Source organism: Tupaia chinensis, unplaced genomic scaffold (genome assembly GCF_000334495.1).
Source record: "Tupaia chinensis unplaced genomic scaffold, TupChi_1.0 Scaffold000353_1, whole genome shotgun sequence".
Lineage (NCBI taxonomy): Eukaryota > Metazoa > Chordata > Mammalia > Scandentia > Tupaiidae > Tupaia > Tupaia belangeri.
In genome coordinates, this window is record NW_006159847.1 from 93,919 (window position 1) to 106,554 (window position 12,636).

At 41.7% G+C, this 12,636-nt stretch overlaps 1 protein-coding gene across 1 annotated transcript in view; it reads right to left on the minus strand.

Moving 5' to 3' along the window:
• UNC5C (unc-5 netrin receptor C) overlaps positions 1-12,636 on the minus strand; it is a 422,503-nt gene that overhangs the window by 37,333 nt on the left and 372,534 nt on the right. Inside the window, exons 14-15 of the mRNA XM_006152415.2 lie at positions 12,571-12,636; positions 1,688-1,856 (exon numbers count right to left, since the gene is read on the minus strand). The exon at positions 12,571-12,636 is cut by the window's right edge and continues 3 nt beyond it. Of these exons, the coding sequence (XP_006152477.1) occupies positions 1,688-1,856; positions 12,571-12,636 (235 nt within the window). The remainder of the gene's footprint in view (positions 1-1,687; positions 1,857-12,570) is intronic.

Here is a 12,636-nt window from a genome sequence, read left to right on the forward strand (position 1 = left end):
ACTAGAAACGAGAGAAAGACGCTCAGCACCTTCAGGTTGATTCCAACCCTCAAAAGACATCTGAAAAGAAGCTTATTTGTCCAGCAGGACAATGGTAAACCTAGTAAGGGCAGGTTACAGATGGCCTCATAGAAGATATGGCTACGAATCAAGATGCCCATGTCTCAGTCACTTCCAAGTTTAAAGGTATCTGCATAAGGACTCTCCTTTGTACTCACCTTATCTCTTTAGTTTATGATGATGATTATTATTACTTTCATTTTGTTACACCTAGAAACAGCTAGGGCATTAGGTGGACAAACATGCAGCTAGTTTAGGTAGAGAACCATGCAACTGATTTAGTATTACTAGGTTAAGGCTTTGGGATATTTTCTACATAAATCATTGAAGGCTTAAGTGGAACTAAAGTCAGATCTGGTCAAGTCTGCTCTTAATGTAAAGCATATACCTATATTCCACTCCTGGACCTTTGGTCTCCTGGCAAGGTAAGGTCACTGCTATGGCCAACATGTCCTAGAGTCACTAGGCATTCCTAGTGACTCTCAGGGATGCCCTGTTACTCTCCTTATTCTATTACAATGCTTCCCTTAAACATTTGGGGCTTGAATTTTTATGTGTCTTTTCTAAAAATTTCTTTCCTAAGAGAAAAATACCATAACTGCAAGGTATAGAACATATACTTTGTATGTTATAACTTCATAATTCACATATATTCAAAAATTTATATATACATTCATAGCATATATATATATATGCTTTATAAACATATTCTTGAAATGTAGATGCTCAGTAAAGGGTTCTGATGTGTGTTGTGTGTGTTAGAGGACCTGTTAAAGGCATTGCCCTTAGAAAGTTACAATGGCAATAGCCACAAAGAGCATTCCAGTGGGGCTTTGCAGACTCCTCTTCTGTTTTCCCAGGTTTTGTCCACAAGGACTATATCCAGGACCTTGTTCATAAGCAAGGGCTTAAAATTTCTTGACTAGATGCTCTGTTTCTCTACTTATGACTATTTAAAAAAAAAAAAAACATGTATCCCTTCGCAATATATGAAAGGTCTTCAAAAAGATAATGGGGGACCAGCAGTTAGCGTAATGGCTATGTTGCTGGACTCCCATGTAGTCGACTGCAGTTCGAGTCCCGGACCCAGAGGCTTAAACTCACGCCGGGTGCGTGTGCATGCATGCCCAAGATCCCAAGAGGAGAATGGAGGAGAAGGGATTGCGGCATGGTCAACCCCCCTGGGGGGTGATTTCTGGCTTTCTATCTCTCTGGCGAGCACATGCGCCCTGTAGCAAAAACCTCCCCCCCCCAAAAAAAAAAGAGAACAGAAAATGCATTATAAAAAAAACAAAAACAAACTCTTAGTGAATTTCAAAACATTTTATACCTAACTAAACTCCTACTCTCATGAATGTTCTGAAGTAGCCTTATATAGTATATAGTATCTATATTCCAAAAGGGAGTTGTCCAAGGTTCTTAAGTGCAGTTTTGCTATAAGTTAGGTATTGCTTGATCATCATTTTCTTTGTGTCTATCAATCAGAAAATAAAGTACTCAGAAGACATCTGTCTGTCTGTCTTCCAGTCCGAGTGTGAGCTATAATTCTGCCTGTGTTTTGCTTCCCATAACTGTTCCTGATGATCAGCATGGATTGCTTGTGCATCTTTATCCATCAGATACTCACCTCCCACTGTCCCTGTGCCGTTTGGTTCTTGAGCTGTATCTTCCAGTCCTCAGTGTTGGGATCTGCACAGTGATGCATGGTGAGGATGACGGGGCGGGTCAACAGGGCTCCTGGAGGCCCACAGCTCACCACAGGGGTCAAGAGTGTCTGGGCATCTTCCATTGGGGGCCTGGTAGGAGAGCAGAGAATGGCAGCAGTGACATTTCCATAGTACTTAGGTGCTATTCCCACACTGAGATCTGAGATCTCAAGTTGTACAAACAGGTGAACTAGGTGAACTAGTTTTTTTTCTGAGGTGTTTTTTTTTTTTTTTTTTGAGGGAGTGTGGGTATAGGTGAGATAAGATTAAATGAAGATATAGGTTCTTTATACCAAGACTTTGATCTCAAGACTGATGATCTTTGTGGTAACCGTGAGTTTGCCTACATCTCTTTGATCTCCTCCCCTAAGACACAGCCTGCCTCTGGTTGCTCCCTTGGAATTCATGTACAGATACTTTTAGATAGAATGAGAGGAAACAGAGTTCTCATGAAGTTACATAACCAGCTTTTCTGATAAGACTTGATACTGGTCTCACAGGGCTTTAAATACGTTTTTGTGTTTCTAGGACCAGCTTGAAAGATACTTAAAAATCACTTCAGAATGAGGACACCTTAAAGCTAAACTTAGTACAAATGCCTTCCAGGAATAATTCAGGGTAGTACGGCAAATTCATTCTTTCAAATAGGACCAGAAAGAATGTAGAACTGTATATAGCAAGCAAACATGAGATTTCTTTACTTGTATACTTCATACTCAGAAAACTGGCTGGAAAGAACCCTAAAGATCCTATTTGTGAGCCAACAGGTGACGTGGTGGTTAAGGTGCCAGATCTCACGTGACCAACTCGGCAGTTTGATTCCTGTACCCAGTGGCCTGAAAAGCACACTGGGAGTATGCATGCATGCCAAAAATTCCAACAGGAGAGTGGAAGAGAAGGGACTGTGGCATGGCCATTCCCCCCTGTGGGATGATTTCTCTTTTTCTCTGTCTCTGTCTGTCTCTCTGGTAGGCATATGCCCTATAAAAAAAACAAACAAACTAACAAACAAACAAAAAACCAAAAACTTAGGGTCCAGCAAGTGACATAGTGGTTAAGGCACTGGATTACCACATAGTTGACTACAGTTCAGGTCCCAGACCCAACAGCCTGAAACTCATGCCATCACGTATGTATATGCCTAAAGTCCTGAGACAAGAATGGAGGAGAAGGGTCATTCCCCACAGGCAGTGATTTCTCACTTTCTTTCTCTGTATCGCTCTCTGTGTCTCCAGTAAGCGTACATGCCCTACAGAAAAAAAAAAAATCCTAATTTGTTATTTTCCTATTTTTATTTATTTTATTTTTTTCAATAGTCAACATTATATTATATTTTCCTATTTTTAAATCACCTTCAATCCTTACCCTAAAGAGATTGTAACCAAAAAGCACATGGATAAATTAGTTCAACTTGTCAGTTATTTTTTTTGTAAGAAAGTAGTCTCAAAGGTGTTGAGTGGATTGCCGGCTCACAACTAACAAATATAAGTTAGTGCTGGTACTAAAACCACTGCCTTCTCAACAAGAATATTCAAACTACTCTGCCAAAAAAGTATGACTTTTGAAATCTTGAATTCACAGAACTTCAGAAGGGCTTTCAGGGGTCACCTAACACATTGATCATCCAAAGCCAGAACCTCTCTACGACATAACTGATATAAGCTTAGTTCTTTAGACACATCCAAAATTAGTCTACTACTACTGAGGGGTCACCTCATTCATCATCAACTCTTATTTTCGATATATTCTCACTTAACAGGAACAGAAGTGACTTCCTGAAACTCCTCTCCTCATGTCTTTGACTTGCTTCTAGCCTACTTGGTTTCATACATTTGGAGATTATATTGTTTCTAAAGTCTCCTTTATTACTGACCAAACATCTTCCATTTTTTTCAACCTCAGGTGGAAAAGCAGGAGGTCCAGATCTCCCCCTTTATTTTTATCTTCATTTTCATATGGATATTTGTCAGCATTTGATGTCTTCATTAAAGCGAGGCATGAACCAATGAACACAATACTCAAACAGACATTATGAAGGGACTATTTCGTAGGATTTAGAGTATGGAGTTATACTCAGCCTTATGAACTATTGCCTTAAATCATTCTCAATAATGTAACCACCTCTGAAGACTGGCTATCAGGCTCTAGTTAGATGGGAAAATGGAGCAGTATCACTGAATATCTCCTTTATAAAGTTAGCAATGAGACCCCAAGCAAGTTCACTAATTTGTTATAGCTAACCACTATATTACTTTTAGTCCTAACCTGCAAGGTTCTTAGACAAAGTCTATATAGTTCTATGAACCTCAGTAGAAATTGATATTTAGCTTTTACATTTTACCTTAAGAGTTTCAGGCCCTCTAGTTCTTAATGCTATGTCTTTCCTCCAAATAATGGCTATCTGTCTGTTCTTTGATCCTCCATAAATCAGATATGCCTGCCATTTATGTTCTTATTCCAAGTACTGGTAACACAGTAACACAAAATAAGGCAAACACAGAGATATTTTCAAGGACATCACTTGAAACCTCTCTCCAGGCAGACATCAATACTTTGAGTTATTTTGTTCAACCAAATATAAATCCATTAGAATATACATTGTCCAGCTCACATCTTTCCATTTCATTCACATGCATATTATATGGAACATATCAAATTACTTTTTAATTCTAATAGCCACTTGAAATTGATTTTGTTCTAGTTGTTATCTATAGTTCATATATTATCTATTACATAACCTAGAGGCTGATTTATATCTAGGGATAACCATCATTTAACACTTAATGAATACCAAAAACTATTATTATTTTTGATACCATTGGAAGACAATTCTCTGTGCATGTTTCTGCACATTTATGTCTTTTCAAGGATGCTTGTATAGCAATGACCTTGGAAGATGAACATGGTGTCTTTCTTTGGAGCAAACTGTAGTCACATCTACTCATCCTCAAACTCACTCAGTTTCCCTAAGCTCAAAGCCCCCTTCCTGGGATGCAGCCACTGAGTGTAAAGATATCATCTGACCCTCAATGCATCATCCTCTCGGAACTGATGAAAGCAACAATACAAAATAATGATACTCTGGATAGCACTAATGCTGTGAGTAATGAACCCTTCTTTGTTTCTGACCCAGGAGTCTTGTGTCTTCTCTTGGTAGCCATAAAACTGTGGCAGATAACTTGGTAGCTCACATACAAGTGAAAATCTCAGAGATGGTTATATTACCAGTTTTAAGACTTGAATTACAATTTGGCATATTTCCCCCTTAATAATTGGTTGTCACCGGTTCCTACTCACACTAAAATTGTACTAAGATCTTACCAACTCATGTAACTTTTCTCTCTTCCCATTTAGAAAGCAGAAACAATTTCTACCTACATTTAGTCATTTAATGTCATCTCCATTCTCTATGAAGAACAACACAGTTTCCCCTATTAATTCTAAAGTTGCCTATGTACTTGGAAATGTACTCACATTTGAAATCATAAGGTTATTGACAGCAGCTTAATATCTCATTACTATGCCCTTTACCACCTTGGGTTTCATTTTCTTTTAACCCAGTTTGACATCCTCCTTCCTGTCTGAAATTCATTTTATTAGAACATGAAGAAAGTTTTCATGGTGTCGTGGTTAATACTGCACTATCTGCCTTAAGCAGTGACTTTATTATTGCTTGATTCTACTTATCTTCTAGGGGGAAAAAGCAATGATTACATTTTCCTGAACACTACTCTGACCTTCTAGCTACAAGTATACCTTGAGAAGGAAGCATTAAACTTTTAAGGAAGAAGACTAAAGTGGAATGCATTTCAAGTGGCCCTTGCAATAGAGCTGGGGATTGGAAATATCTGTCCCTAGTTCTGGTGTTTGCAGCCGTGTTTGAGGCAGGATGGAGGAGGAGTTCGCTCATCACTGAGTTGGAACAGAAGGGAGAAGAAGACTCCCTGCTGGGTTGGGGAGCTGTCAGACCAGTACTCTCCAAGCACACCCCTGGCATGCAATATTGATGGGCACCATTCTTGGAGGAGGGATAGCAAGAGAAGGAGGGAGGGAGGAGGGGTAGTAGGTGTCAAAAGAATTTATTAACCCAGTGAGGTGCAAGAATGTAATGAATAGGGAAGTGGTGAAGTGGAATTCATAACAGGGAATGAAAAACAAAGAAGAAATACTGACCAGAATCACGTATGGTTTCAAGATGAAAACAGGAGTGTGGAAATTGAAAACATTTCCAAGGACTGACTTAGAAAGGTAACATTTAATTATGTGAAACCAAAGATCATAGTGTTTAAATTCACATTTCTCTTATTTACTTAAAGGAGAGAATATGAAAATACATAAAATAAGATGGTAGGGAATAAAATTAATAAAATAATTAAAACAATAGTAGAAAATAAATATATCTGATTCATGTTTTTGCAGGGGAGAGTTTCATTCCTTTATGTTTTGCATGTGAGCAGTGCTATTCATGCAAAGTCTGTAAATATTAATTGCAGATGACAAGGAAATGAATACAGAACAAAAATTAGCTGTAGAAGCAGCAATTAAGTAGAAATTGGGCAAAGAATAATGATTAAAATTTTCAATGCTTTTCAAAAGCCAACAGGATAATACCGTGGTTAAAGCTAGATGAGTTCAGAGGCCTGTAGGACAAAGACCACAGAGAATTTGTTTCCTATCAGAGATATCTCCTCATCCTTTGCTGGCCATTATCAATGAGAACTTCTACACAAAAATGCTTGGCATATAAAACTTTCATATAAGCAACTGTATGTGCTGCTTAAAGACCTCTGTGAAGTGAAGTGTTTACCTCTTTTTCAGAATAGGAAACTGAAATCTAGGCATTTAACATACTTCCCTAAGGAAGCAAATCAAGTCACTCACAAAGCTATTGGGTTGTCTGGAAAGTTGTGCGCATTTTTGCATGAAAAAAAAAGTCATAACTTTCCTGATGACCTAATAGATTTCAAATACAAGTTTTGATTTCTTTAAATTACTTTAAAGACTTTACACTCAGTGGTGTATTTTGGGTTGCTTATAATGGGTTTCAGGCCTTGATAAATTGTTCTTATCTGTTTGCTAGGGCAGGCTCGAAACTCCTTGAAAACAATCTGTCTGTGACCTCCTCTGAATGGACATGAGCTGCCTTCTATAAAAGCACGTGTCTTTTGTCAGGTCCCTCAGGGTGACAATCCCACCATGGGCTCAGCTGCCTTTTAAAGCATACGCCCTCACATATGACTGGCAACTTGAAATATTTGCACTCTCAGTACCTGACAGGGAATATCTAACCCACTTGTGATCAAAGGTTCAATTGAGCAAAAAAAATTATTTATGGAAGCCACTTGGAAGGGCATGCTGTTATTTCCCTAGACAGGCCAAAGTCTATCCCTGGATCAAGCCAGAACACCTCAGCATTGTGCTGGACTGGAGGGCTGAATCCTCATGGAATTTTTATTTTATTTTAAAAATATTTCTCTTTCTTTCTTCTGTGAGAAAGAACCTCTCAACGGGGACTTGACACCACGACCTCTCCCAAGCCTGGATCAGGGGTCTGCACATGCCTGATGTACCTGGGGACATTTCTAGACAGAAACCTGGAGCCTTCCCATATGGGCCAGCCTCGCGGGTGGTGTGTTGTACAAGTATGTGAGCAAAGGTGCCCCCTATGGAATTATTTTCCTGAATTTATTCTTGGGCCTTATAAAACCTACTACTATCGAGGGACACTAATGGACTCAGTCCTCGAAGCTCCTCACTGTTTTTAAGAATGCTGTTCATGGGATTAACGAAATGTCTTTTTTTATGATGTACAAAGGAAAGTAATTGAGCATCTTTGGGGCATATTCTTCCTTGTACACAGGTGGCTCTTGAAATTCGACATACTCCCCTCTTGAAGGCTTTGAATAAATTCATGACCTCTTACCAGGAAATGTGCTGGGGTTTTACACCAAATATTTATATCCTAACTGCTCACCTGACTCTATCTGATATCTTACAATGATATTTTTCTCATTTTCTTATCTTTTTTCACCCACTTATTTAAAATTCTCTTCCTTCCATTGAAAAGAATGTCATTTCATAAACCACCATAAAGAATTTACTTGTAAGTGGAATTTCAATAAATAAATGCCACGGAGAACAGTGAGGGAATAAGATTTAAATATACCCGGGCTCACTGTCTCCCCAGCCCTTTAGTCTTTTTACAGCTCTTCCTTAAAACTGAGGAACTTGGGACTCATGACTGAGAAAGGAATCACTAAAGGAAAAATATCCCCGAGTTTCTCTGAGTAATAACAACGTCAGCTACTATTTTACCAAGTTACAAATGATAGCATGTTAAACAAACAAAAAACCATCTCCTAGAAGATTACTGACATAAGGGAATCTGGGCCGTCTACTTAGCCTAGCATGTTACTTTATTATTTATATTTAGTTGATATAAATCATAGTTTAGCTGCCTCCCCACTAAATTATACATAACCATTTGTACAAGGACTTCACCAATAAAACAAAAATCCTCAAAGCTACCAAGGTCCTGCAGTCAAGTCCAATAATTTTTTGTACTGTTGCGTTCCTTTCTTTATTTTAATAACACCCCTGTCCTCCAACTCCTCATCTTTGAATCTGAACTCCCATGAATCCTCTTACACCGTGGTCTATCTGTCCTCACACTCACACCGTGGCTTATCTGTCCTCACACTCACTCTTGCATTCTGTGCTACTCACCGAGGAGCCGCTCGGTGTGAACGTGATGCTGGGTGCAGACGTCTCGGTCACCTGCCTTATCCTTACAGGTTGTTTCACTTCTCTCCCCGCACCCGAACCTTAACATGAGTATTTCCCCAACTTCTTCTCCCAGGTCTCTTCTCTCTGCCTCTCATGTTCTCTCTTGGAGGTTCTTTTCCTTCCACACCTTCCCTTCCCTGTCTCTAGCACAGCCACACCCCCTCCCTTGCCCCACACACCTGAACCCCAGCCCTCGCTGTTCATTGTCCAGCCAGATGCCAGGGCTAACCTCTGCCAGGGCCCTCCCAGGCTCCCCAGTGCCCCAGGACGACTGCTAACAGCATCCCCTGTGTGGGGATGCTTGTCCAACACTTCTAGCCAACTGCGAACAACTTTTTCTTATGACATAGCAGTAATTGTATTAGGTTGTTGGGAAAGCCACGAGTATTTTTTTTTTTTTTATGTTTTTCTATGTAAAAATGCGACATAAATTTCTTGACCACCCAGTATTTCACCTCTCCATCCTCCCTGACTCAGGCCTGGTTCCTTCCCCTCCCTCCTCACCCCTGCATGACTGCTAGTGCCCAGCCAGGCAGCACGCAGCAGGGAGAGTCCGTCTGTCCCCTCCACCCATTTGTCTGGTGCACTGTCACCAGATCAGTCCTTAACAAGCCTGCTATTCCCGTGTCACTTGGCTGCTCAGAAACCTTCTGAGGCTCCCCGTGGTTTCCAAGACAGTGTTGTAGTTACCTTTATATTTGGAATTGCTAAATGGATTTTTTGGCCTTTTGGTAAAATTGTTAAGCAAGTGCAGAATGCGGGGAGAAGGGAAAATTAACTTTCATATCTTTGATTCAAATTGTTTTTCAATAAGAGCCCACAAAGGGCAAATTCAGTCTAAGTCAGACTCATTTCATTTTAAAAACTCGCATTAGAAACAAGGCCAAAAAGGCCAGGTAGCAGCAGTCACCGTGGAATCGCACCCATAGGGAGCAGGCTTTGCAGTCTCGGAAGCGGCAGCAACCCCGAGCATGGCCTCGCAGCTCCACACCCTCCTGGGGGGGCAGTGGCAGCCTGTGCCACGTCCTCGCTCACGCCGGCTCTTGTCTGCCAGTCCGCACTTGCTCCACACCCAGGCCCCTCTTGTCACACTCGCTGTGCCACATGTAATTAAGTTCACGCCTCCCTCAGACGATCACAGCAGATGACTGGCTGGATCCCAGCCAGCTGGAAACACCCAGTGGGGACCCAATAAAGGAATCAGCGAGAAGGGGAAGGAGAACAGAGCAGAATGGTCCTCCGCACACCGTGACATGAACACCCGCGTCTCGTCAGTGTCATGGCACACGAGTCTTCAGTGAGCAATGGCGAGCGTACCCACAGGCGCACTCTAAGGAGGCAGGGGCTTGCTTTGTGTGTTAGAGCTCGGAGGAGGGCTGCTCACTAGAAAGCAGAACTTTGGGGTTGGAGGAATCTGGGTTTGAACTCTACCTCCCTCCATTATCAGCTGGGAAATTGTGGTTCTGTGACGCATTTCCCCAAGCCTCAGTTTCTTCATCTTTAAAGTGAGCACCACAAAATTTGCAGAGTTAGGCTGAGGAGTAAATGAAATTAAGAGTCTGCTGAAGTGGGGGCCAGCAGGTGGCATAGTAGTTAAGGCGCCGGACTCCCACATGGCAGTCGGCTGTTTGAGTCTCGATCTGGTGGCTTAAAACTCACATGCCCAAAATCCCAAAAGGAGGATGGAGGAAAAGGGATTGTGGTGTGGTCATCTTCCCTGGGGGGTGGGGGGTGGGGGGTGGAGTGGGCAGAGTGGGGTATGATTTCTCACTTTCTCTCTATCTCTCTGTCTCCAGCAAGCAAACTTACCGTATAGCAAAAATCTCTCTTAAAAACAAAACAAAACAAAAACAAAAAGTATGTTAAAGAAATGGTGACAACGTGTTGTTATTATATTATAAAACGTATTCTTGTCATTGTGCTTCATAAGAAAAACAAATCTAGTTCTCAACAGAGAACAGTGAAGGGGGGACTTCTCACTTATCTGAGACGCTTATCTTCCTCACTTCATGGGCCTTGGTGCATGTTTTCTTTTGCTACTATGAGAACTCATAGTTTCATTTTTATAAAAAGAGCTGCTTTGATGTGCACCAGATTCACTGGGATAATTCCCCCTGCATCTAACTGCAGGTGGTAGGTGCTACAAGGGGGTGATTTAGGGTTTCTTTTTCTTTATGGTCAAAGGCTGAGGAACCTACAAGCAGAAGTGTCTAGGCTTCTCAGTGTTCTGCTTTCGCTTTCCTTCATCTAAAGTATGCCATTTTTCTGGTTGTGATGCCAACTAAAGAAGAGGAAAGAAAACTGGAGGATGCATGTGAGTGCGCAGGTCCCCAAGCTTCAGCCCATGCCCGCGGCAGCCCCACAAGGCTAGATCTTCAGCTGGAGACTGTGCTAATCAGATGGAGACCAGGAGACAGGGCACCTCACTGCTGCTCAGCCTAAAGCACAAGCCAACGCTCATTTCAGATGAAACCAAATGCCCACTTGGAGAACACTGCAACGCATGGACAGACTCACTGCTAACTTTGACCCTGGACAAGAGCAAGACAATAAATCCAATCAAAGGCTCTTCCAGCTTGCTACTCTTCTCTGTCTGTGAAGGAAGGGAGCTCTGAGGGCCTCGAGTGTTGCTCTGCATTGAGAATGACCCAAAAAATGAATATTTGATGTAAGTAAATACAAGCCTGTTAGTGATTTTCTGTTGCTCAAATTCCATACATGGGTAATGCTCGGGAATTTTATTATTTTCTCGGCTAGGCCAGTATTGGTGTAGGTGAAAGTACACATCCTGGGGAAAGAAATGTGCTGGGTCATAATAATTATAAATACCAGTGTCTCCACCCGAGAGCATAATGAAAGCGTTTTTCAGCTACTGAACAGCCAGACTAAAAATGGATGTTTTTCTGAGGCTAAGAGAAAGTGTAATGTGTCATAATGACAGCCCAGTTCTACAGCTGTCACTCAAGCTTTGTACTCAGAGTGTAGGACTGAGGAGCCGATGATTTTCCCTTTAGAAAACACAGTGATAATTACATGATGGGGATTCTCCATTCCAGCAGCGTCTTTTATTTTAAGATCTCTGTGTACTTCAGAAGCATTCATCAATCAGGCCTCTAAAGCACAACTTAATACATGCACTTGTCATGGGAATTTGTCAAAAAAGGCTACTTATGATTTGTTAGAGGCCAAAGTAAAAAACCGAATTCAGGACTTCTAAATTCCTATACTTATTTTCATGTCAGCATCATTGTTATGGTGATGGCACTGTTAAATCACAGACTTATGGTTCAACCTAGTTTAAATCAACTCTCGGCCCACTTTGGGAGGCCTGAGTATGGAACTCTTAAGAGCCCAAAATAAGAAGGCTGCTGACACTAAAGTTAGAGGACAGTCATAGGGGCCAGGTGGTGGTGCAGCGGCAGTTGGAGAGGTCCTGGGTTCATGTCCTGAGAACTCCTTGGCCATGTGGGGTTGGCGTGCCTGTGCTCACACTCCAGGCTGGCTGAGAATGGAGAAGTGTGGAACGAGGACCTTGTTGGGGGTGGCTGTCTCTCTCTTTTTCTTATGGAAGAAATTAAGTAATTTTAAAAAGAGAGTTACAAAAAGAAGAATCTGTGGGTGAGAATGAAGTGCTAGGTGCAGGCGGGAGTCACAGGTCAGTTTTCAGCGACTATCCAATCTTCTGTACTGTGAACTCTATACCGAAGCAGGCTGGGTCCCCGAGCCAGGCCGCATGAGATGGATGTCTCTCTGCATGACCCATGGATCACATTTCTGGCCATTTTTTCCCCCAGGAAATATGGCCACACATCCACTTGTGAGATTGCTGGGCTTTTACCCATACAAAAGAATCTGTAAAAGTGTCTGGAGCTCGGAAGATAAAGAGAAGTAAAACTTGACCTTTGGCCGGTCTGGGGAAAACGTGTATCAGAAGCAGGGCACTCAAGACGAAGGCGCGCTGGGTTTAGTGAATGTAGTGGGCCGTTTCCCTCAGGTCAGCCGGGCCGAGCACCCTTACCTCATGTTCTCCTTCCTGTGTACAGTCACATACATTTCGTAGACTCTTCCTTGGGGAATGGCGCCA